Below are 25788 nucleotides of genomic sequence, written 5' to 3'. Positions count from 1 at the left end.
AATTTTGTCACACTGCAAAATGTCTCCCGCGACTGCCGGGGCTCAGAACCAGTCGGCTGTACAATGCACATTTCTCTCATTTTATTTATCTTTAAGCCCAGTAGTCCTCCAGCCATGCAATGTCAGATGCTATGCAATGTTCAAATCTTGGACGTGTCAAAGAACAATTACAGTTTCTAAAGTCCTGCTTGCAGACTGCCCAGGGAGGATGAGTTTCTCCATAACAACTTCCACAATACTCACACTATACAGCCTTCTTCACTTACACTGAAGTTGCACAGCCCTTCAGAGCCAGGAAAGAATTTACTTGGATTAATAGAATATGCTTATTCTAAAAAACTAAACAGCACGAAGCCAAAGTTAAATATATTTAGGCATTTCAGAGGCACCAAAGAAGGTGTTGTGGTTGCTTAAGACACATATGTGTATCAAAACACAGTCTCAGCTGGAATTGAAATGAAGTTCTGCACCAGACTGCAGCTCTGATGGCGAAATAAGGTTTGACAGATCTCCAGTTAACAGCCACAGTCTCTCCCTTCTCCTATTTAAAGTTAAAATCCACTGAAGTTCAAGCTTCCACAGAAGGATACCAGCAGAAACTTGCCTTATGTGGAAAAAGGAATTAATCCTATAGGGTAACTGTATCTCCTTTGGTCAACCTTGCCACTGAGACAGTGATTTCAACAGGAATGAGTTTCTCCAGGGAACATGAAGATTCAAGTCTGGATTTCCCACCTGCTCACTTAAATCAAGGTCTTTATAGCTGATCAGTTTTTAACAAGAAGAGATATTACTGCAATACCCTATTTTATACTAATGACCTTTAGAAAAGGACAACAAATTAGTAATGCAAGAGAGTAACAAGCAACCTTTGCTTGCAGTCTGGAATGGCTGTAGGGATGTAACTGCCTGCACACAGACACTTGTGTCCTGTCAGCTCTTAGGGACCATCCAGAACACACTGCCCCCAAAATCTGCTTTAGTGGGGACTCATTCAAGTCAGGTAAACCCTAATTTAAAAACCTCTCTCACTTCTTTTTCCCTAAAGGAACTCATTCCTTTTGGTAGATACAACAAACCCTGGGAAGGAAAATAATACTACAAAGAACATAAGTAGTCATTTAAGTGTTTTATCCTTTAGAGGACATTCACTCCTTCCCTGTGTGACTCAAAACCAACCTAATTTACTAAGAAAGAGTTGGTTGTAATTAAGAGATAAATCATCATTTTAAAGAAACAAAGATTTGGGCTCTTCAGCAAGTTACCCAAACACATCACATCCCTCCCACAGGCATTGCAGAAGTCAGTGCAGTTCACAGCTCCCTCTGTTACTGATGCACTGGGGAAGGCAATTTTCATTTTAAATATGGTTTAATCCCAGATTGTAAAAAAATATGTATGTCAGGAAACTGCAGTTATCCACTTCAATTTTGGTTTGCAGCCGAATCATTATCAGCCAGCAAGACTTAACCTTCCTTTAGAGAAATATAAAGATTTATTATAACCATCCTTACAGTAAATTCAGCATGTCCCCTTCTGATTGCATTTTATGAAGACATAAAAGAACATGTGCATGTTAGTCCATGAGCCTGAAGACATGAAAACAGCACAAGTCACATTTGTAACATTACAATTCTTACCTGTGACTTGCAGATCTCAAGGTTCAATTTAATGCACAGAAGTAGCACTTCACAGTAAAAATTAAGATTAGCTAAATTAGTCTATTTTTGGTCTTTATAATTCTATCTGAAGCATCCTCTAGTAACAAGCTTAATATCAAAACCAAGTCTGTATTTACTGAACATGAACCCAGAGAAGTCTGTTTAAACCCATGAGGGTAAAACGTTCAAGGTGCATCTGCTGAGAGTCAAAAAGTAAATCAGGTAAGTTTGGGCAAAAAAACCCCATAGATACAACATCAATTAGGAGCAATAAGGTTTGATTTGGGGTTTGGGTCCTGGTTTACTACTTTTCTCCTGATGAAATTAAATGACAAACCCCCCCTGCTCTCAGCTGGCCTCGGTTCACAGTGACAATGTATGGACACAACTCAGACTCTGTTTGCTCAGGTCCTCAAGGACCTCCTTAAACATCTTAGGAGGTGCCTCCTCTGGTCAAAATCCAAACCAAGAAAGGGCAGGAATTTCTTTCCTTCCCATAGCTATCCAAGCTGCCTGCAGTAAAGCTGGTGAGGACTGAACTTCACAGAACGCTTTCCTTCTGGGAGAGACTCATATTCAACACCAGGGTTCTGTCGCAGAAACAAGATTTAATATCCAATTACAAACCAAGCAGAAATTATCTGTGCCCCTTTAAGTCCAAATGGGAAAGATGGATACACGTGCAAAAAATCCAGACCATTCAGGTTGAGTGGGACAACTGCACAGCAGTGAGCCCAACCCCCCCTTGCACAGCTCCATTAGATCAAGTTGTTTAAAGACTCATTCAGCCCACGTTGGAGGATCACCAGGCATATTCTTTCTAGACAACCTGTTCCAATATGAAAGTTGGAATCTGAAATCAAGTTCAGAAAAATACTCAAAGGCAAAGGAAGCAAATTCCTCTGAGCAAAACTAAGGAACAATAAGGATAAGAACAATGTTCAGAATACTGAAGTCCGCCTCGCTTTTATTGCAAGCCTTTATTTCAAGAGGTTATGCAGCTGGTGTAACACAAATCTACATGTGAACACAAATCTAGAAGCAAATGCTCAGAGCTGAGATGAAAAAGCATCTGTAATTTAGATAAATGACAGCTCGCTGTAGGAACAGCCTCAGCATTCAGGTCTTGTATTTCAGAAAGAGCCTGCACACAGTTTTGCTCATTTAGATTCAAATGCCACAAAACAGCCCAACTCCTGGATGAAAGATTACATCTTTATGCAGGAAGGCTTCCTTGGCAAGCTTAGGGGAGTCTGTCAACCAAGAACAAGGATCCAAGGTATGTCTGTTTATTCAAGTACCACATCTGTGTCATGAACTCGGAAATGTGACACCTCTGCAGTGAGTTCAGCTGACAGAACTGTTCCCAAAGCCTTCTCTGATGGTGAGGCCTCCAGAATAAAAATACCATCAGGAACCAAAGAGTAAAACTTCTGTGTTCAGCCTGAACAACTTGAAGCTTGAACTGAAGAATTCTCTTTCCAGCTGCCATTACCTCGGCTGCTGGAAAACAGATTCCCCAAGGTGGGACAGGTAGGACACAGTTACCTGGTTTGGTGTTTTACTACTTCAGTTCTTGGTATTTTCCTCAGGAAGTCAGAGCACTGGTGTGTGAGTGCTGCTGGAGGGGAAGAGGTCCTTGCCAGGCTGCAGTGCCTGGGTGATGGATTTGTGGGCTAGGCTGTTCCATGTAGTTGCACAATAAGTCAACAAGGGAGGTGAAGCTGAAAGCCCCAAGTCTTAATGACCCAGCAGGTATTTTCACTGCTCATGCCATGGAAATCAACCTGTAATTGCAGCTTCAAGTGGTCACACATAAAAAGCACGGAGTGAAGAGTTACACATTAGGAAATGCAAACACCGTGATCACCTGGGAAGCTTTAGCTCAGCTTCTCCTGGATATGTATGATCCCTAACTACCTTCTCCATCCTTTCCTTCCCATAAACCCCCACCCTCACCCAGTGAACTTGGGTGAGACAACATTCCCTGAACACAGAACTTTAATTACAGTCATTTCCCTTAACCCTGTAGTCAGGGTGGAGTTCTGAGCCCAGTCAATCCTCTCGGCACTGCTCATTTCACAGCACCCCTTCTGCTGAGGATCCACAGTGCTCTCCAGAGCTCTCACACTGCCCCACATATTAAGTGCCAGTAATAGATTTTTAAAAGGCTGGAAAACTAAGAGTTCATGCCATCAGAATGATCCTTCTAGTTTTGGTACCCAGAACAAACGTCCCAAGTCCAGTTTTTCAAATACTCCCAATGTTTATAGGATTCTGCTCTGTGCCTGGAAACTCTACTAGCTGGGGGTCTGAGCTGCAGAGATGAGCACCCAGGCCTGGAGTTGTGTACTCAGCACCAAACCCAGAACTCTCCACACACCTGGAAAGGTTCCCAGTAACTTCCCAGCCAGGACCACAATCCACAGCCGGGCAAGGACACACCTGGTTCTCCAGGATGGCACTGACCTGACTCACCAGACCACCACCTACTTCTTCCCAGATAAAGCCACCTCACCCAGCGCTTCCACAAGTACCAGGTAATTTAAGATCTTATTGGGCCACCTGGAAATTCTGGATTTCTTCAGATGTCCAAGGCTACTGCAGCCTCTGCTTAAAGTGATTTCAGTCATTACCTGTGGGGATGAATTACTGATGTCAGCACCGTCACAGCTACACTCAAGAGATCAGACAGATTGTTGGGCATCTGAATATCCAATCATCATTCCTCCCACAAACAGCTTAATCTTTATTTATATTAGTTTATTGCCTCAATTGCACAGCACAGACAAACCTCTTTGGGAAGGAGACAAACTCCTGGGGAGCCTTCAGAACAGACCAGCACTCCCAGTCAGAGCAGCAGCTTCCTCAGACACAGCCATATGCACCAGGGAGCCCAGGTCAGCAAGGACTCACAGTAGAGCCAAAAGAGTCAATACACCCAATTCCCACAAAATAAATCATAGAATCAACCAGATTGGAAAAGACCTCTGAGATCATCAAGTCCAACCCTTGATCCAACCCCACTGTGGTTCCCAGCCCATGGCACTGATGCCACATCCAGTCTCACCTTAAACACCTCCAGGGACGGTGACTCCACCCCCTCCCTGGGCAGCCCTGAGCACCCTCTGGAAAAACTTTCTTCCCAATATCCAACCTAAACCTCCCCTGGCAGAGTTTAAGGCCGTGCCCTCTTGTCCTACTGCTGGTTCCTGGGAGCAGAGCCCGACCTTCACCCAGCTCCCTCCTCCTGTCAGGGGATTCAGAAGTCCAGGAGGTTCTCCCCACTGAGCCTCCTCCAGGCTGAAGCCCCCCCAGATCCCTCAGGCCTCTCCTCACAAGCCACTTGTTGCTCCAGTCCCTTCCCCAGCCTCGTTGCTCTTCTCTGGACCTGCTCCAGCCCCTCCATGTCCTTCCTGAGCTGAGGGCCCAGAGCTGGACACAGCACTCCAGGGGTGGCCTCACCAGTGCTGAGTCCAGGGGCAGAGTCACTGCCCTGCCCCTGCTGCCACACTCTTCCTGATACAATTCCCTCCTTTAAAAAGCCCTAAAGCCAGAGGTAGGGCTGTCCAGTTTTATTGGTCCCGAACATCATGTCAGTGAAAAATCCCTCACCAACTGATGCAATCCCTCCCCTCTTTGAGGCTCCCTTGAGGAGCAGCACATGGCACTTAAGCTGAGGGGAAAGTCCCCGACAGGGACACTTGAGGGAGATTCAAATTTTACACAAGCTCAAGCTACATTAACACTCAAACTGGAAACCCAGCAAGGCTCAACAGGCTCCTGTACCACAAGTTTTATATGGATCAGGAGCAGCTGTCCTTCCTTCACCAGGCTGCTTTTCCCCCCCTTTTATTGTTGTAGATCCTTCATTTATTTGTTGGGTTCCCTGCTGTGCTGGGCTGGACACCACCTGAACACAGCCCTTCAATCAGGAGCAGGCTCTACACTGAGGATGACCTTCAGCTGGCTCTGGGCACTAGTTATTTCTCCAGCACCTTTAGAAGCAGGCTATTTTTCTAAACCATTGAAGAAAAGCCATTAAATTAGTTTTTAAGTCAGTGTGTGTAATACAGCACAGGCCACCTGCCCCTCAGTGAGGCCCCCCTGCCATGCTTTGTCTGCCATAGCTTTAACTCTTATTTAACTTATCAAAAGGATGTCAGAAGGCTTATACAAGTTCACCTCTAATGTACTCGTTATCCTCTTAGGAGCCACTGAATGAAATGTGAGTTAATGAATAACACAGTAGGAATTATTTCATTATCCCCACGGTGAGAGGGAGCCATCTAATTCTTGGATATGATGTCAGACTTGAGAACCAGCCAGTGGTACTTACTGAGCCTTCCAGTGCTCACTCAACTGCTACAGCAGTGGTGTTCCCAGAGAAAGGCTGCACTGCTAGAACGTGCAGCAAAGCTGCTCCTCAGCAGCCTTAGGAGGAATTAAAGCAGCAGGAGGGAGCAACTGGAGCCTGTCATTCTGCTTCCACACAAGGGAGAGGTTTTTAGCAGCACACTTTTAATGTCCAGGCCTTGCACAGGTATGGAAATCAAGGCAGTGAGAGCATGTCAGCTCTTCACATTTTCCCTCTTGCCTTACATCCACCTTTACAGTGTCAACCCCACTTCCAAGTTACCACTTGTCTCTGGTACTAAGTCAACCTGTCTATTAAACTCCATCAGAAACCCAGGACACTTGAAGGGAAGTCTGAAGCAAGGTATAGATCCTTCATCAGTCATTGGCAATCCCATTTTCTGGCATTCAAGGCCACTTCACTTCCACTTAGTTAAACTAAGGCTTCTCACTCGAGAACCTGATGCCTTATGGCAGAAGGTGTTCACAGGAAAAACACCCATCTCCTGCCAGTACAGGAGGACAACTCCAAGAAAGAACAAGTCCTCCTGCAGGTCATCAGGACATTTGCCTGCAATAACAACCAGCTTTAGATTGCCTGAAGAGTTTGTATGTTTAAAGAACTAATTCTGCCAAGGAGACCAGGTGGCTTAAGAAGGTGTTCAGAGCTGGTGTTTCACTGATTTGCCAACCATCCTCTCTGCTATCAGGACAGCTATGCTGGGCAGTGCCCTTCAGATAGTTTGGCTCTTAGGACGTGTCCCTTCCTGTCCAAAACACCCTAAACTTCCTTCACATTGTGCAGTTGGGAGCAAGAAAGCAGCAGACACTTGAACAGCTCACCCCAATCCATTACAGAGCCTGCAGGTATTACTTACCAGGTGTCCCCCTCTAACTACCTGACTGGTGAGGAATAAACTAGTACACAAGCAACCTAAAAACCTAAGCAAGAGGAAAAACCGGATAGCCTGGGAGACCACAGCTGGGAGATGGTTCTAGTTTTCCATCTGCATGAGAAGTCCCTCTCCCTGACATGTCATATTCAATGTCATACTCAACACAAGCACAAACTGAGGTGTGTTCTCTTTCTGAGGAGTGATTTTCCCACACCCTGCAGCCTGCACTCTCTCCTGGACAGCCACAGAGCACTGGGGCTGTGTGACACGTCAAAAGCAAAGGGTAATTGTGCCACAGTCCTTATCATGCTGAAAGAAACACTATCTGCAAGCCCAGCACGTGCTGTTCTGTCATTCTCACATGAGTGTGCACATGTAAGTTGTGTTCATAGTCCAGGCCTGGCATCACAGTCACTGCCACGACTGCAATGCTGCAGTATATTTAGAATGGCTCTGTTAACTCTTCAGCTCACTTTAAAAATGCCATTAAGGCATCCCAGCCTCCAAACCCACTGCTGTCCCATAAGCATTCATCTTCAATTCTTCAACCATCGCTCAAAACACCAGTATTTAAGATACAATACCCATGAGAAGTTGGCTTTGGAGCAAGTTTGTTATACCAGAAGCTTCTGAACTGGTACAGAACAGGATCTCCCTGCACGTGAAGAGCGTCCCTGTGCAGGAGTGTCTGAGTCAGTGCCCACTCACCCATGAGCTGATCTGCAGAGCATACAGCAGTGCTTCAGCCTGCACAGCTGGAAATCAGTGCCTAAAAGTAAGCACAATAACACAGAGCGAGGTAAGAAACAAGCTTTGGAGGTGTGATGTCACTTAAGAGGGTAATGGGATCAAACTGGTGAGGCTGTGAGCCCTCATTCTGACTTGTGCAGTGATACTGCTTAAGTTCAACCACGTGCTTCCATTGCCACTGAGTCAGAGCTGTCCTTACACAACACACCCAGGCTCCTCAGAGCTGTCCCGTGGGCCCTGCAGAGGCTGGAGCTGCACTCCTGCTCCAGCTGTGCTCGTTAATCAGCCTTTCATGCCAAGAAAACTGCCAAAGCCATCTGCAGCCAAGAGATCCATCTCTCCTGGAAGCATCCTCAGTGCCACGGCCGTGCCAGCTGTACACAAAAACTGCCCCACAGACCTTAAGGAAGATTCTCCTCATCACAAGCCAGATTCTGTGCCTGGTATTTTCCCTTTCTAAAAGTCCTACATTCTGTCCCTTGGTGAGCAGTTCTTACCTATTTTGAACACCCACTTCAGGAGACAGACAGATTCTTAATTCAACTGTGTGGTCTGGTGGGAGGACAGGAATATCCAACTGCCCTTAACTCTGCACTTTCCAGCTTAAATACATCCAGACAGACTCACTAGAAGGAAGTAAACAATGTCATCCAGACTGTCTGGGGAAGCAACAGTAACTTAAAAACATAGCTGCACACTGCAGGATGGGGTTCAAATGTGAACAGCAAAAGCTCAGACATTCCCTCTATTAACATAAACAGCTTTTATCCTCAACAGCTGTATGATTCTTCCCACCATGATTCTTCCTCACACCCCAAGATTTTTCCTAGCATTAAGTAGCTGCCTAAGTGAGACTCAGTTATAAAGTCACTTTATCACCACTACTATTCTCTCAAAGCTTAAAAATTAAATCAAGTCCTCCACCACTGGAATTTTCATTACCAGGAAGTTGCAGTAATGCTTATTGCATTATGGTTATTGGTTTGTTCTCCCAACACAATAACTCCATCAGTTCAATGCTTTGAGTTAATTATTATTGCTTAACAGAGGTAAATGCAAACAAAAACCTAAAGAGCATGGAATTAACAGTAGGAAACCAAGGTGAACTACTTCAAGATAAACCAAAGACTTCATGATCACCTGCAAGTATCAAGGAAATTCTCGAACAGCTCTGTGTATAAGAAATTAAAAACCATTCAGAAAACAGCCATGGGAAAATTATACAACAAGGTAAAGACTCCATCTTTTTCCTGTATCTGGATACTTGGGATCAGCAGTGAAGAAAGGTTTATTGTAACAAAATAACTAAAACTTGGATTGCAGTATGTCCAGAATATTCTGTCAGATCCTCTCAGCAGTAAAGCATAAATAATTATGAATGATTCCCTGGAGAGTCCACCAAAGCTCCAGAGATTCTGTGGAGCTTCTGATCCAAAGGTACCTCCAGCGATACCCTTCTCTCACTGGGGAAAGGAGCCACAGCAGCCAGGAGGGGAGGAAGGCAGCGCTGAGCCAGCCTGGCACTGACCTCCACTGAAGGGCCACCAGTTGCCCCGGAAGCTTCAGTGAGTTCCACTGGCAAGGCTGACCTTGGAACCGCTCAAACAAGTGCCTGCTGTGAAGCTGCTGCTCCGAGAGCTCCCGCCCAGCCCGAGGCCTGGGAGCCCCGGCAGTGAAGTGGCTGCTCCACAACAATGTGCTCCACTGCAGGAGCACTCACGAGCCACTGAATAGACAATGGAAAGAGCCATTCAAGTGTCAGTCCTCGAGTCCAGCCAGCACAAAGTGCTTTTTGTTTCTGTCTTGGAGATCCTGACGAATCAAAAATAGATTAAGTGTGCTGGCAGAGCGGCTTCTCCCTCCCAGACGGATACGTGATCCCAGGGAAGGGACCTACCAGGGCTCTGCAGTAACTCACCCCGGGCACACACAGCCCTGCACATGCTCTGCCCTCCTCGGGACACGCTGGGAGTGAATCCTGCCTTTGAGCATTCCGGTAAACTGACAGGGAGTCACTCTGCTCACAGGAAATAACCTCGCAAATAACAGCTACAGTCCTAGTCGTGTAGGTAAAGAACATCAATAACAACATTCAGTCTTGTTAGAGCCAGAGGAATCTCTGCCTGAGCACAGTTACCACTGAAGGCTTTATTACCTCCGGGGGAGGCTCTGAAACAGATACATTTGTGTTTTGTACAACATCCATTGAGTCCTGCTAAGTTCTCAGCATTATTTTTTAGTGGCTCAGTGACAAAAACAGTGTTACTGAGTAACTCTCCAGTCTGAAGTTTCAGTGCATCAGTCCTCTCTGCTGGATTAAAAACACAACCACCTTAACATCCACAGATCCAAAAGCCCACTACTCCGTAACCCACAAGGAATAAGCACATGTTATCTGTGGAAAACACAGGAGCATTTATCAAGCAACGTATCAAATCTTACCACAAATCCTAAACAAACCCCAGCAATACAACTGTTTCAGTTAACAACTAATAAAAGATCTGAGAAAAAGGAAAGCATCTGCTCCCACTTCCTACATAAATCTCAAGCAACACCACAGATACAGAACAGCTTCAGGAGCTGTATTTTTGAGGGATAATCTGAAGTTGGCAGTGGTAGATACCCTTCAGCATTTAGGGTTGCCTGTGCCAGCAGGTCAGCCCAAGGTCCCAGTGCCATAAGCGATGGAGCCCCAGGATCCACGGAGCAGCCCTGCTGCTCTGCACCCTTCCCAGGCCACATCCTCTGCCCAGGGAAGGGAAACCAGCAACCTCAGCACAGGGACCATCTACCTGCAGAAACGCAATAAAGCCCTGCAGAAACACGTGCTAAATGCTTTACTTGCAGCAACCCTGGTCTAGAAGGGTTAAAAATCCCCTCCAGAGCATCATTCTGAAAACGGCACTGAGACTGCACCTTAACCCTGGAGGATGCAAAGGCTGAGAGCTAAAGGTGAGGATTTCTACCTCAAATCTGCCTGCAAGGAACATTGTCACTTGTGACAAGGAGTTAAAGGACTGGAAGGAAGAGAAAGAACAACATTTGAGTTGTGATGAACTTAACTCACCAGCTCAGTAAGAGCAGCATTTCTGTGAAAGGTTTACACCAAGCTATCTCAAAATACTAAAAAAGGATATAATTCAAGCCTGCTGTTCAACACCAAACAAATCTGCTACTTCTCCATTTGAAAATTCAGTGAGGCTTCAAAGTAGGACAAGCCTAAGCAGACAAACCAGAAGACTTATTCCTTACTTCAGAATTGAAGCTTTCAAACCCTTCCATCCAACCTACTTCATCCAGCACTTCATTTTTAAGATATTCCAGCATATGTTATTCACTCAGCCTACTTAAGATGAGACATTAGTAAGGACTTTTCCCCATTCCTCCCCAAAAGAAAGCCTGTAAAACTGACATCAGAGACAACGTAAAACACATCACTTCAAGATAAGGTTGAAATTAAGGCCCTAATCTCAGAAGTATTTCCAGAATTTCACAGGCAAAAACTCACCTGCAGACCAACTCTAAATCCTAATTTAACAGTTCCGCACTGTAAATAAGCAAAGTTGAAGAATGAGAAAGGTGTAGCAAGACAGGCACAGCTGCTTGCTCTCTGCAGGTCACATTTACTTCTTTCTGCTAAAGGAAAAACCTCCCTACCCAGTGAGTGACACACACCTTGGTATTCAAATAACTGAGATCTAGAGATGTGGGGCAGAGGTAACCAGGCAGGAGTTAACTCTTCAAACAAATGCAGGTTTTAACTGGATAAATTCCTACCCTATACTTAGAGTTTAAAGGTTACAAAAAGCTCAGTGTTGGAGGAACAGATCAGCACCAGGCAGCAAGCTTTTTATAACATGGCAAAGACGCTCTGAATTCCATGTAGAGGCTGAGCTGTCACTCACCCAGTTTGATCTATGGATTCCCAGCTCCACAGAAAGGTTCACACTTTCTCTTTCACATTCTGACATGCAATAAGCTGCCAATGTGTCATTGAACCTCTGAGTTAAAATGTTATTAAAAAATAATCAAAGTAACCAGGTCGTGATGTTCTGAGGGGTCACAGGTAGAGCAGCATCTCGGGAGTCACCTGACAAGCAGCAGATTCTTCAGACAAGTTTCAAGCCATCAAATTTGTTTCAACATGTCCAAACTCTGCCAAGTCAAGTCTTTCACCAACACTCACCATGAGGTGACCCAGGGGAGAGCACAATGACACAACCCAAGTGCTGCTGCAACAAGGTGCTGGTTGGGTTTTCTCTGCAGACGTGATGGATGCACTGAGTTCTCCTACCACAGCTGATCTTCACTCAGCTGCACAAGCCCTCTCTGAACTGACCCCAGGGTATTCCTTCACCTCCTGCATTTTAATTAGTTACAAATAGTTAAGCAGATCTTAAGAATATCAACACCACACAGGGACCTAAATTTTTCCTCCTAAGTTTTCCAGAGTCAAACAGGAGGCTTGAAACTCTAGAAAACAGGTGCTGCAACACCAGCCTCAAGTTTACTGTTCATCAATTCATGGAAGCTTAAAAGCAGACCTTTTGCAAGCAGCAAAAACCCAGCTGGCTACACCTGCAACTGCACCACAAATGTGCTTCAGAGCAACATCTCCAGACTCCTGAAAAATCAAATAAACCAGCAATAAAGCCACCGAGACTCACCAACCTACCTGAACAGGCTGGAGTGTTCTCTGCACCTGCAGAAGTGGGTTTCATATTCCAAACCCAGCCTGGAAATTCAGACTAGCTCTAGGAATTCTTTAATTGTCTTGGCAAGAGGCAGCATAAAAACTGGGGAGTTGAAGCACATAAATTAGGTTTTGAGGGTGTTTTGGCACTAAACTGTAAGCTTAACTAGATTCTCCCCAGCCCACCTGCTTACTTCTAATATGGTAAATATTGCACAAAAACCTTCAGTCCTTTCTCGTCCTTTTCATGACACAAGTCACTTCAGACCAGCTTCTTTGGCTTGTTTTAACTTAGCACTCCTTGCTTTTGGTAAGTGAAGTCACTTTAGCTCAATAACAAATGTTACTAGACCTGTAATGTATTTATAGAAAAATCATTTCTTAACTAGTACATGACTTGGTCTGCTGGGATTGACACATGGTAGAGAGGATTTATGATGAGACCAAAAACTGAATTTTGTTGGAAGAACCAGAAAAAATAAATGCAGTAGTTAGAAATACTTAGAAATTCAAAAGAGAAAAGGCAAATTGAGCCATGTTGCAATTTTGAGGCTCTTGAAATATGTTCAAGTCCATGAGGCTTAGCCCTGCTGTGTCTCTACTCTGAATACCAAACAATTTGGGTCCAGGAGCATGAAGTCTGCTGGAAGCAGGGAAGGATCTCTGCATCCAGCATGGGCAGCAGGTAATCCCTGTCTTTGTGAGAGCCATGGTCCAGCCTGGGGCAGCTGTACAGTTTAAAAAGCTGGACAATAACTCGAAATACTAATGTTCAGAAAAATAAGCTACAGGGCACAGCAGCACGGAACTCACTCCTCAGGGAGCTGCCAACTGTTTCCTGCCCGAGCCCAGCAAATCAAGTTGTCTTATGCAAGAGGAAAAGTCTTCATACCTGAGAGCTGAATGGGACACGGCGGGCTCGGGCATGAGGCAACAGCCCCATTACCTGTAATAGGGCTGTGCTCTGGGTGTGACCCTCAGAGCAGGGGAGCTCCTCAGCTGGGGCCTGACACAAACAGCTCAGCCAAGAACCAGGCTTCAAAAGGAAAGCAAGAAATAGCTCTCATTGTCTTTGGTATAACCATTTTATACTTGTCAAGTCAAGCAAAACCCTTTGTCCCCAGCTGCCCAGGCTGACTCCTGCAGGTGAACAGCACACCCCCCAGCTGAGGTGCCAGCAGTGGAGGGATGGACCCAACCACGCTCCACAGGCGCGCAGAGTATCAAGCCGGTTTCAAGATTGCTTCCTGCTCCCAGCTGATTACAACAGTCGGCTTGGTATTGCTTGTTTTCCCTTCAATGAATTCACAGAATCAACTAGGTTGGAAAAGACTTCTGAGATCATCAAGCCCAACCTTTGACCCAACACCTACAGAGCCCCCATCCTCAGCCCCTCCCGCTGCTCGGCGATCCCCAGCCTTCCCAGAGCTCCCAGGAAGAAGTGCCTGTGCACTGCAAACACTGCAGAGGAGCTGGAATGCCCCAGCAATGGAAAGCCAGACAGCTCTCCAACCAACCTGCCAGTCAACACTTGAGAAGGAAAAGGTAATTTGCCTGGAGTAACGAGCTAAGTACAGAGCCACCACGACTGCAGCGCCCCAGTCACCCCTGTGGCTCTGCAGTGAGACACCTGGGCAAGCAGCAGCTCCCAGAAAGCAACACTGACCTTGAGCTTAAGGGACCAAATTCTGCAAAAGCAGCACCAAGACTCAAGACTCAATCCTGTAACTCCCTGGAGTCTTCTCACCATCCTCTTCATTGCCATATTTCGGCACTCCAGGGAATCCTGTTCTATTTTAGCACCCCCCGGCCCAGTGCTGTCCCCAGGTCCGTGGTTAGCAGCCACCCTCATCAAGTGCCAGCACTCATCCTGTCATTATAAGCCAAAATTCCAGTTGGACGTGTGGAAGGCATTTTGGTTCCAGCTCCTAAAGCCTGCAGAACTGAAAGGGGGAAAAGCAACACAACAGTAACCAGGCACGGTGGTACCATGATGCAACTATACAAGGAGTTACTACTTTTAGAAATTCACTGTTAATGAATACTTATTATTCTTTTACTTTAATAAGGGTTTATGAGCATTACTTATACAGCTATAACCCCACTGATGTCCCATGTGGTCACAGATTGTGAAAGAAGGACCCTCAATTAGCTGTACCACCAGTTTTCCTGCAAGGAAGTTTCCCTACAGATCCCCTAGTACATGGCCTGAGCACTGCAGGTGTATTGGACATACAGGTGCAGTGTCAGTATGTTGAAGTTGCAGTCCTTTCTATAATGAACTTGGAGTTTTAGAGCAGGGTATCCGGGCTCCTTCCTTCCTTCCAGCCCAACTGACCACATGGTTTTGCCAGCACTAAATATTCAACACTTGGATCTCCAAAACTGAAAATTTCCATGTGGCTTCTCCCTGCAGTCCCAATTTACTCCTCTGTTACGTACAGGGATGCTCTGCAGCAGGGAAGTACACTAACCAAACACCTCCAAATCATGTGATACTCATGCTTGAGTCTGAAGGGATTAAGAGATTCCAGCCCAAAGTAAAAGAAAACAAGCAAGCTATTGTATTCTGCATTAGAACACAACTATGCCTTGACCATAATCCATTAGCCAAACCTACAAGGAAAGCTGAGCAGACCTCAAAATATTTACCCTTCTTCCATCTTCCTCTTTTTTCCTCAGAGAGTTCAGATTTTCCCAAAGTGCAAAAAGGTGCATTCTTTTGGAAGTTACTCAAAGAAAGGTTCACTGAACATAGACAAAGATGATAATTTAATCATAATGGGTATCCAACCAGAATATAATGCCCTGTTCACAGCAAATTCCTGCTACCAGCAGTGAGAGAAAATTAAGAATCTGAATTCTCAAATGTACTCATGGCTAGTATGTTCACCAATCAGCACACAATTAAGCATTCCTGTTCCCTAATTGTAAAGATGAACACTTATTTGATAAGGATTAGTCATTAATTTGATGAAAAGCTTATCCACTCTTAAAAAAACCCATGCACAGTGTTTAGATGGAAAGGAAAGGTCTGCAGGCAGAGGCAGTAAACTTGTGAGTTTACATTAAGTACACTTCACTTGCTTTCAGCTTCCATTTATTAAAGGAAAATAATCAAAAAACCTAGAAATGCAATCTGCTTAGACATTTTAGCCAGGTTTCACGGATCAAAAGTTCAATAGTGCCTACATTACACTGACTATTTGTTCTCAGAACTGGAAACAAAAAGGAAATTAAGAAAATTCAAATACAATGAAATCAAAGCTATGAGGTCAAAACAACTAGAGTGTTTTCGCTCTGGTCAGCCCACAGCAACCAGGCAGCACAGTGGAGAGAGATGTCCTCACATCACTTTTCAAGCAAAGCTGCTCTGTGATACGGCAGGTGAGTTTTATTCTCACTGCCTCTCATTTTGGCTCTTCTGTTCTTTGCCAGGAGACAGACAAGTATTTGAAAAGCCTGAACTGAGGGACCCACAGAACAGTAAAAGTCAGCTTTGATAAGAGCAGTTTTAGTTAGAGAGACACCAAAGGCTGGAGGCGAGAAAACTGAGAACAGTTTCCAGCTGCAGCAAATGCAGCACCAGGTCTGAAAAGGTCTCAAAGCAAACAGCACCATCCCAACCAGCACAACTCCCAGCGTCTCACTTCCCTCTGGTTTAAGTTTCAATGACAGCAATTACACTCTGGCAGATAGCAGGGAATAAGCAGAGCTTTCCCAGGTACACATTAAGGCCAATTACGGCTACAAGAGATGGAATCACAGCCCCAGCTCACTCCCTGTCCTCATCTGCTTGCAGGGAGAACAGGCAGAGTCAGGCTGTTGGGTCCCTCCTAACTAGCAGGTAGGATATTCCACGGAAATGCCCTCCACCAATTCCAAACCCAGAAATCCCAAGGAAACCTTCCACCAATTCCAGACCCAGAGGCAGCCACTTCCACGAGCAGCTCTGGACTTTACCTCATTTTGAAAAGACGCGGTGACAGCGTAAGAGCGCTAGGACAGAGTCTGACACGGGATCAGCTGTTAGACTGGTCATTCTGATGTCTCCTGTACAAAACTGAGGTTTCACTTCAGAAGTACTGAAAGTTCCCTCACCCATCTAACACCTACTGTAAGATGTTGAAGGTATTAAGACTCCACAGTCATAAGCAGTTCCACTAGTACAGCAGTTCAAACAAATGGTTCTTAACCTCTGTATGCTCACTACTTCTTTACCTCAGCCTTCCGTTTCACTCAGCTCTTCAATGCTTTCAACTACCACTTCCAGCAACTAAACAACCAAAATCAATATTCTAGTAGTCTACCCTTGACCTATGCTGTGCTAAACTCCACATGACAGAAAGACTCGAGGGAAGATCTGGTTTTCCATCTGTTTTCTGAAATCTTGCCACCAGCTATAGGGAAACCCCCAAAAATAAGAATCCTACTTGCCCAGAACAGTCAAGGAGAATCCTCAGTGGAACTGAGGAGTCACACTCACAGGGCCTGGGAGTTGTGTGATGCACAGGAGCCCTCCATGAAAGGCTGCTCTCAGGGTGAGCTGGGAGAGGCCCTGCAGCGAGCCCTGCCTTTGCTCTGCTCTCCAAGGGCACTCAGGAGCCAACCCCGAGCATCTTGTCTTCACAGACTCATGTCAACCCACACACACAGCATTTCTGGCCTCTCCCCTCTCAGGTGCTGGGGAGCAGTTTCCCCCAGGCACTTCCACAAGTGGAGAAAGCAGCACTGGAGAAAACAAGTCTCATTCTGTCACGAGTCTGCCCTTTCCTGGTTGATAGAAGAGTCAAAACCTTCTTTTAAAGGCACAGGGAAAGAGAAACTATTTTTATTTCTTCCTGAAGCTCCGTCCTCCCAGGTAACACCACAGAATTAATGCTTTGATTATAGCCCTAGTTTCCAGTTCCAAAGTTGGAGAAGCAAATGAGGCCCACAAAAGGGCAACACAAAACTGTTCTAACAGTGTTTCTATAAATAATGTCTATACCAGTGCACAAATCTCTGGTATCGGAAAGAAAAACTACAAAGACTTAATTATGGCAATGCAGCAGCCTTCCTCCACAAATTCAACCTCAAGTGCATTACTTCCCCCCATATTGCCTATATGTTCTAAAAACTAAACCTTCAGAGTACCAGAACAATCCAAAATACTTAGAGACTATTAGACTTGTATACACAAAAGACTTCATCACACAGACAGGCACCCTAGAGATCTATTTCATGCTACTTTGCTTTCAGAAATCTCAGTTAAAGAAAGATTCAAACCATTTTCACTGGTTTTCCCTGATGAAAATCTTTCTTAAAATTGGGTAAGAAGAACCATAAATGAGAGGCTTTGGTAGAATTCTTAGCCATGGGGATAATGTAAAGCATGAGAGAAGCACATACAGGTAGTAAGTTACTTTAACAACATCGTTACCTTGAAAAGTAGGAAGCTGAGATTATAGTGAAAAAAGTCCTTTTTGATTCTTTTTTCCAGGAAAGGCTAAACCTGATACATTAGACCTGGCACATCTGCTAGAGACAGTCCCAGAAAAGAACAACTTCAGTTCTGAAATCAAACCAAGACAACATCACTCTGCAGACGATGCAAGAATGACTGGACTAAACTGGAATGGAGGGAGCACAGAACATACAGCTGAGACCCACACACACAACAGCAAGGAAGAAGACACCTAAATATCGAAGAAAAACAGAGCACAAGTCTTTCCTACACGGATAGTCACTGCCTTCTAGGCCACATGCTGGAAGCTCCAAGCCTCCCTTGCTGTCCAGCCTGGGAAGTTCAAACATTTGGACATTCCCTGTTACAGTTGCCCCTGTAAAGAACACACCCCAGTCAGGGTGGTGCTCTGTTCTGCCTGCCTTTCCTAAAGCCCAGCTCTTCCCGACAGCCAGGGACTAACACTAACTTTCAGATTTCATTCTCGCTTCCAGCTAATTCCATAGGCAACAGGACAACTTGCCAAGCTGAGCCCAGTGTAGCACCAGCTCTAACGCTCCAGCAGATACACAGCAGCTAAAATCGTGAAGCTGAGCACTGCCACGCTGTTTGCACGCTGCAGAACAACCTGATGAGCAACCAAAGTCAGTAAAAGCATCAGCCCAATCAGCATCTCAGGTGAAAGCTGTGCAGAGCAAACCCAGCTTCATTTCCACCGTGGTTACTCAGTCCATCACAATGAAGGCTGAAAGCAGTGAGATGTGCTGAGCAAGGCAAAGGACAACTTGCTTTGCTTGTCACCTACGGTGCTTCTCCAAGCCTTGGTTTCTTTGATGTTCTGTCCTCTTTCAACATCAGCCTGCAAAGTTATATTTTGAAGTATTTACAGTTCAGTATTTTTGGTTAAATTTCTCTAAAAAAGGAGTTTAATGCTGCTTAAAATCCATTAGCATGTGTTATTGAGGACACATTTCATTACTGGCATGACTGGTGATGTACAACAGCCTGCCCCCGAGCCACTGCTGCTTTACAGCTTTTCACTGCATTCCTAGTCAAGAGGAAAAATAAAATCAAGTTCCACTGGAGCTTGTTCAAAGTATTCACTTTTCAGAAGTGGCAATACTTCAATACAGCAGCTTGTACAATTTAGTTGCAGTATTGCTGAACAAGGGCCATCCAGCTTCAAGTTTTTTGAAATCCAACTCTCCCAAGGAAGAGCAAGAGCCCCTTATTCAGGCAGTTCTTTCAGAGTCTGGGGGGTTTTTCTCCCCTTCTCAGAGTTCCACCACCTCCATGACAACTATTTCAATGTCATTAACAGCCTCACACACAAATTCCAGAAAAACTTCCAGCTGGATCTTTCCATGGTTACCTTATTACAATTTTTAGCATTAACACCCATAAGGGGTTAATAAGGACCCACAAGGTCTGTTGTTCCACCCATGAGGGGGAACAAAACCTCTGAAATACCCAGTTGCCCCCAGTAAGCCCTAGAGAGCCCACTACCAGTTACCAGCTTAACCTGCAGCCACATTCAGGTGTCAAACCAAGTGCTGCTTTCCCAGCTTCACATTAAGATTCCAAGTTTCAGAAGATGAACCAAAGCTAGGAATCAGCAATCGTATTTTAAGTGAAGCCTTTACAAACACTGCTTTTTGCCGGACATCAGTGACTCCAGAAGCAGCTTCCCCACGTCAGTCAACATTCTAGAAAGCTGCCTGTTTGCCCTCCCCCCCAGCTCACTTCGCACGGCTCCACAGGTCCAAGCCTCACCTCCAGGTGCACATTGGCACTGGCTGGAGGAGAGCAGAGCACCTCTGGCTCAGAACAGCACAACCTGACACCTCAGAACAGACTAAAGGTGAGACATACCACTGCTTGCAACAAGATCACGCACATTTCTTCCCTGCTGCTACTCCCTGCAGCTCTGAGCAGCAGGGACAGACTGGAGGCTTCCTTACGGGATGAAACATTACCCCTGGAATCACTACAGCCAGCTGGGGTTCACCTCCCTCACACCACCACCAGAAACTACTGATCAGATGAGGGGAAGAACAGGTCAGGGCTACTCATGCTCCAGTGCACCATTAGATTTCTACGGCATCGAGTCCATCCTGTCAGAGCTTCTCAGCTGCTCCCCCCAAAGCAAGGGCAGAGTTCTGGCTGTTCTGCTGAAAAATACAATCCAATAAGGACAGTTCACACCAAAGGAGGCTGTGGTTTGTGACCTCTGCCCATCCCACAAGCAGCTGACACATATGCAAGTCGATGCACCAGTCTGGACACAGCAACCCTGCCCCGTCCAAGGGAGAAGCTGTTAAAGCACCAGGAGCTGAGCTCCTGGTAAAAAGTCAGCATTTCAAATTCTGGAATTACCACCAGCTCCACTTTGAGGTCTTCCACGAAAGCCACTCAGTCAGCCTGAAATTTTGAAGCATTATGTAGAAAGAAATAGTTGTCTTTTAACAATCCAGTTAATTCACAGGATCACAGCACGAATTGAGCGCTGGGCACATTCCTCAAGTTTTCCTGACAGCACTGGGAAGTTACGGCACCGATATCTAGAAGGGGGGGCGGAATCACAAGTCATGAAGCTCATTTCTCAGAGTTTCAAACCCATATGGGATCTAACAGGCAGCTCTTTACACCACCAGCAACCCAGGCCAGAGACAAATGCAGAACAGTTGCACCTCCTGGCTCAGACATTTCAGCACCTAAAAGGTTATTTTGAAGGAAACGTGACATTACTTTGACTCAGCCAGCGAAAGATACTATGAAACAAGTGCATGGTGAAGTATCTGGACGTCTCATTCTAGTTCACAGCATTTGATAAGCTCTAATGCACTGTTTGGAGTCACGTGCTCTGGAAGGCACCACCGATACCAAGTAGAAGAGTCCTATCTCCTTATATCCAGTTACACTTCCCAGTAGGAAGCCATCAGGGCAGGAACAGCCATCACAGCCTTTTGATCTCTGCAGGTGAAGAGATCTTGAACTCTGGGCTGGTTGCTAACCCAGCTCCTCCAAGTCACTCCTTGGAGACAATTCCTCTTCCCTGCTACAGCAGACTTGCCCGTTACTCCAGCAGCCCAACGATCCCCCTCTCCTTAAGTTACTCCTTTTTTCCAGGTTAATTGCCAGCTAAGCACTGCACAGCCCTGTTCCTCCTACTCCTGAAAGCTGACAACATACTTCTCTCCACCATCCTGGGCTGCACGTAGGTGGATTGAGATCTGAGATAAAATATTGTATCCTCTATTTCAGAAGCCTGGGCATGCTCCATTTCTGTCTCCTCCAGCTGCAGATGGCTGTTTTTATGTAAAAAATAAATAAAATACAATGAGAGCTTATCAAGCTGACCTACTCCACCTCCGTGGTATCATTAGTGGGTTGCATGGCAGGTTACTTAAGCAGGTTAACAGTGATATTTTAATAATTGCTAGTGCAGTTAATGTAATGAATATTAACAGCATCCTAGATAGGCACCTACAGCACTGCCAGCAAGAGAACTTGGCCCTCTATATATCACTCCTATAAAGTGAAGTAGGACAAGAGCACCTTTTAGTGCAATCACTCAAAAAACAACATGGTTTGGTCAACCCCACTGTTTGCGCCCCTTTGTCCCCTCCCCAAGCCCCAAAGCAGGCACAGAAGCACTTGTCACTGAAGCATTCTAGACCCTCGTGCCCCGCCCTCACTTATCTGCACAAAGTTTCAACACTTACAGCTCAGTATTTCCTGTGCTAGGAAAGAAAGCACCACTTCTATCTCCCAAACCACAGCGATCAGTAACAGCTGAAGCAAAGCAGGTATCAGATGTCAGCCTCCTCCCCCCCAGTTCACAAGCACTCCTTCATAAAAACTCCTTCACCTCCATCAAAAAAGTTCATTTTCAAATACCACGTGCTTTAGTAACAGACAAAAGGCAGCTCAGCTCTTTATCTACAGCTCAGAGCATGACAGGTACTACAAGAAACCTGTCATAGCTCCCTCCGTCACGCTCTGTCCCTTCCCAGTGGACTCACCAAGGAATCTAAACGTGCCTTTATATTCACCAGAAAGCCAAGCTGCACCTCCACGCTCAGCACTACCTGACATGATTCACTAGAGAAGCTCCTTTCTTCCAACAGAAAGCCTCATTGACACGGCTACATCACACAACCAAACAAACAGGTGAAGCACACAGGAAAGCGCCTGTAACACTTGAAGCCTGCAAGAGTTACAAGCTCACACCCAACCTTCCCCCAGCGAGGGAAGTGTGCACGGAAAGGAAAGAAATCAATTTCCTGTGCAGAGATGTGAAGAAACACCAGGTCTCATCTGCTGATAAAAAGCCAACAAGAGCGGGAACAACTTCAACGCACATTTAAGCTCCATATCGGGGGGCAAAGCACTTACCAAGGAAGGGCAACATCTGCTCAGATCCCAGTGAAAGAACAGGACTGTTAAGAGGAACAGGGGGAAGAGGCGCAATTAAAGCCGCAACACCATGTCAATAAAAAGCCTTAACAAGCCCCAGGTATAAAAGGCACGGGAATTCGGCCCCGCGCACAAGGGTAGCCGAGCGGAGCTGACACACGGCCCGAGGAGCCGGGCAGGGGCCGGCGGTTGCCAACGGCACGGGGCGATCGCGGCGGTGCTGCGGGGGAGGCGGCCACCCCCGGGGGAGACCGGCCCCCCCGAGGAGACGGCCACCCCAGGGAACGGCCGACCCCCGGGGAGAACCGGCCACCCCGGTGGAAACGGGGCCACCCCCAAGGGAACCCGGGCCCCCAAGGGAACGGCCACCCAAGGCGAACCGGCCCCCCAAGGGACCGGCCACCCCGGACGCTCGCGCGGGGCCGGGCACGGGGGCGCGTTGCCGGCGAGGCCCAGCGGGCAGCCGCTGCCCGGCCCCCGCCGCCGAGGCCCCGCAGAGAAGCGGCACGGCGGCACAGGAGGCCGCCCTGGGAGCCGGCCTCTGCCGGCTGCCCCCGGCGGGGGCGAGCGGAGCGGGGGCTGAGGGCGCCCGTGGTACGGCCCCGCACCCGCGGCGCGGGTCGCGTCGTGCGGCCGCTCAGTGACAGCGCGGCCGCGCTCCGCCAGGCTCGCGCCGGGCCGGCCCTCCCGCGCGGGACAGCGGGCACGCCGGCGGGTTCGTTTACCGCCGGGGCAGGGGCATGGCGCGGAGCCCCGCCGCGATCCGGGGCGCGGGCGTCCCTGCCGGGCCGGGGTCGCTGCGGTCGGGGCGCGCCGCCGCGCTCACGGGCCACAACAACATGGCGGCCGCCGCAGGATCGCCTCCCGCCTCAGCCGCCCGCGGGGAGTACGGGCGCCGCGCGCCGCTCCCGCCCTCGGCCGTGAGGGAGCGGGGGGGGCGGGAACCCGCCGGGCGAGCGGGAACCGGGAACTGTGGAACGGCGAGTCACAGACCCACAGAACTACGGAATCTCGGGATGATAGAATTATAGAGTCATGGAACCACAGAACCACGGAATCACAGAATCGGGAAATTACGGAACCACAGAAATGCAGAATCATGGAATCGCAGAGTTGCAGAATCACGGAATTGTAGAATCAAAGACCCACAGAATTATAGAATCACGGAATTAGGGAAACATAGAATCAGGAAATTGCAGGATCACAGAACCACGAAACTACAGAATCACAGAATCAGCAAGGTTGAAGGAGACCCTTGAGATCATCCAATGCAACCCTCACCCTCAGCACCACCAACGTAACCCCTCAACTGGATCACCCAGCGCCAGACCCAAACACCTCTTAATTCCGTGCATGCTGACTCCACCACCTCCCGGCAGCCCGTTCCAATGTCTGACCACCCAAATGGTGAAAACACTTTTCTGCCAGGTAATGTCACAGCCCCTCCCGGCTGAGCGCTCCCCGTGCCCCCAGAAGGGGCCACAGAGATGATTAAAGGACTGGAGCGTCCCCCTTATGAGGAGAGACTGCAGGAGCTGGGCCTGGTTAGTCCGGAGAAGACTGAGAGGGGATCTCATCAATGCATATAAATATCTCCAAGGGGTGTCCAGAGGATGGTGCCAGACTCTTTTCCTTGGAGCTGAGTGACAAGATGAGGAGCAATGACCATAAACTGAAACACAAGAAGTTCCACCTCAACATGGGAAGACCTTCTTTCCATGGAGGGTGGCAGAGCTGCCCAGGGAGGTCGTGGATTCTCCTTCTCTACAGACATTCCAAACCCACCCAGACACATTCCTGTGTCACCTGCTCCAGGTCCCCATGCCTCGGCAGGGGGTTGGACTGGGTGGTATCTGGAAGTCCTTTCCAACACTAACAGTTCTGTGATTCTGTGATTCTGTGATTCTGTGAATCTGTGAAGCTGACTCACCCCTTACTCGTTATCCCCCTGCAGGAGTCTGTAAACACCAGCACTGACTGAGTGTCCCGGAGCCCCTCTGAGGTGGGAGGTGTGAGCCATGGGGCAGGAGGTGTCTCAGAAGAGGGTTTAGCATCCAACCTGTGAGACAGGTAATAGTGTAGGTGGGTGCTGAGGGGGGCTAAGGAGCTCTGAGATCTGAAGTGTATCCACACCCTGCAGCATCCACTGCCATCCCTCCTCTCTAGAATTCTCTAAAACCCCCGGAGAAACACCCTATCCAGCCATAAAAGCCAGTCTGGTGCACAAGGTCTTCAGGCTGATGTTTTCCTGCATTGCTTTGGTGCCACCCAGCTCAGCTGTAGGACATGTGTGGCCCCACACCACCAGGACATGCGCTGTCCGAGCCACCCTACACAGCCCACAGCTCCTAAAGCATGAGGTAATGGGGAACAGAGAGCCAACACAAGGCAGAACTGCCAAAAAACACATGGAAACTGAGACACAAGTGATAAAGCCAAAGGTCTGTGAGCGTTAAGCTACAGAAAACACAAGAAAGCTGGAGAGGAGAGCGGCACCACTGTCGGAGGCGGCAAGAGTGTCACCGGTTCCAAAATGAAGCCTTTACTAAGCCTTGTGCAATGAAGCTCCTTTCCAGCAGCAAGATTTATATCTGGGTTTTGTTGCAACTGTGATGGATCATTAATGTTTTATTTTTATACATATCTTTAATTTACAATACCGTATGTAGGTCAGGTTGTACTTCTGCGAGAGATTTCCACCTGCTCCTCATGTTCGCCTTGATCTGAAATGAAATGCTTGCAAGCAGCTATAAAATGCACTCCTAAATTATCCACAGGACTCTCCCTCTGAGTCCAAGGCTAGTCATTGTAACAGATGGACTTCAGTCTGTCATTAGGTCATGTCTAAGCTGGAAGGAGCATTAATGTTCAGAGAGAACAATGCAAAATACAGGATCCCGTGTCTTCACACTCGGGTATGAGCCACGCAGTGAGTTGTGTTCTAGTTCTTCTCCCTTGGCCAGGGACAGCCAACATTTGAAAGGAAGTTAATCAGACCCTCTGAAGGGATTTTTTTTCCAACAACAAGCCATCATCTGAATGCAAATGTGATCTGAATGTCAATATGTACCTTCAGCAGAACTTTGGGAGAAATACAGGTAACTGAAGGGAAAAACAGGATTCTTGGCCTGTTTACACGCCAAAGCAACGAAAATATGTTGAGCCAGTATAGGTGAATCTGAAAAGGATGTGTGTTGACAGCATTAGCAAGCAAAATGTGAATTTTGAGAAGTCCCTGTTAAATGTTGCCTTTCTGAGTGTGTCTGGAGGGAGATCAGATGTGACCTACTTCAGGGAGCTGGATCCTGGAGACCCAGGGCTGCTGCACAGCAGAACCTGCTGGGTGCTCCTGCTGGTTTTCAAGGAGGGGGAACTCCTGCAGTGCCATCCCTGTGACAGGAAAAGCTGGGCACTTCCAGCTGCTTATTTCTATACTCCATCCTTACCAATACGGTCACACACATTGCATGGAGACATTCCATGTCCTGTGCCCTGAACCTCTCCATTACTTGTGTTCCAGTGTATTTTTTAATATGTTAAATGACTTTTGCCCATATTTCCCATGAT

General features: G+C 47.0%; 1 protein-coding gene across 8 annotated transcripts in view; it reads right to left on the bottom strand.

Moving 5' to 3' along the window:
• MTMR3 (myotubularin related protein 3) overlaps window positions 1-22407 on the bottom strand; it is a 76468-nt gene extending 54061 nt beyond the window's left edge. For 7 of the 8 annotated variants that reach the window (XM_029964906.1, XM_029964903.1, XM_029964900.1 and 4 more), the window contains exons 1-2: window positions 22201-22407; window positions 7622-7682 (exon numbers count right to left, since the gene is read on the bottom strand). In XM_029964906.1, the coding sequence (XP_029820766.1) occupies window positions 7622-7682; window positions 22201-22216 (77 nt within the window). In that variant the 5' untranslated portion in view covers window positions 22217-22407. The remainder of the gene's footprint in view (window positions 1-7621; window positions 7683-22200) is intronic. The other variant, XM_029964907.1, reaches the window with a different exon arrangement.
• Window positions 22408-25788: the final 3381 nt, after the last annotated feature.

Source organism: Manacus vitellinus, unplaced genomic scaffold, assembly GCF_001715985.3.
Source record: "Manacus vitellinus isolate BGI_N305 unplaced genomic scaffold, ASM171598v3 scaffold_84_pilon, whole genome shotgun sequence".
NCBI lineage: Eukaryota > Metazoa > Chordata > Aves > Passeriformes > Pipridae > Manacus > Manacus vitellinus.
Note: the sequence above shows the minus strand (reverse complement) of the source record. Positions and strands in the feature narration are given on the sequence as shown.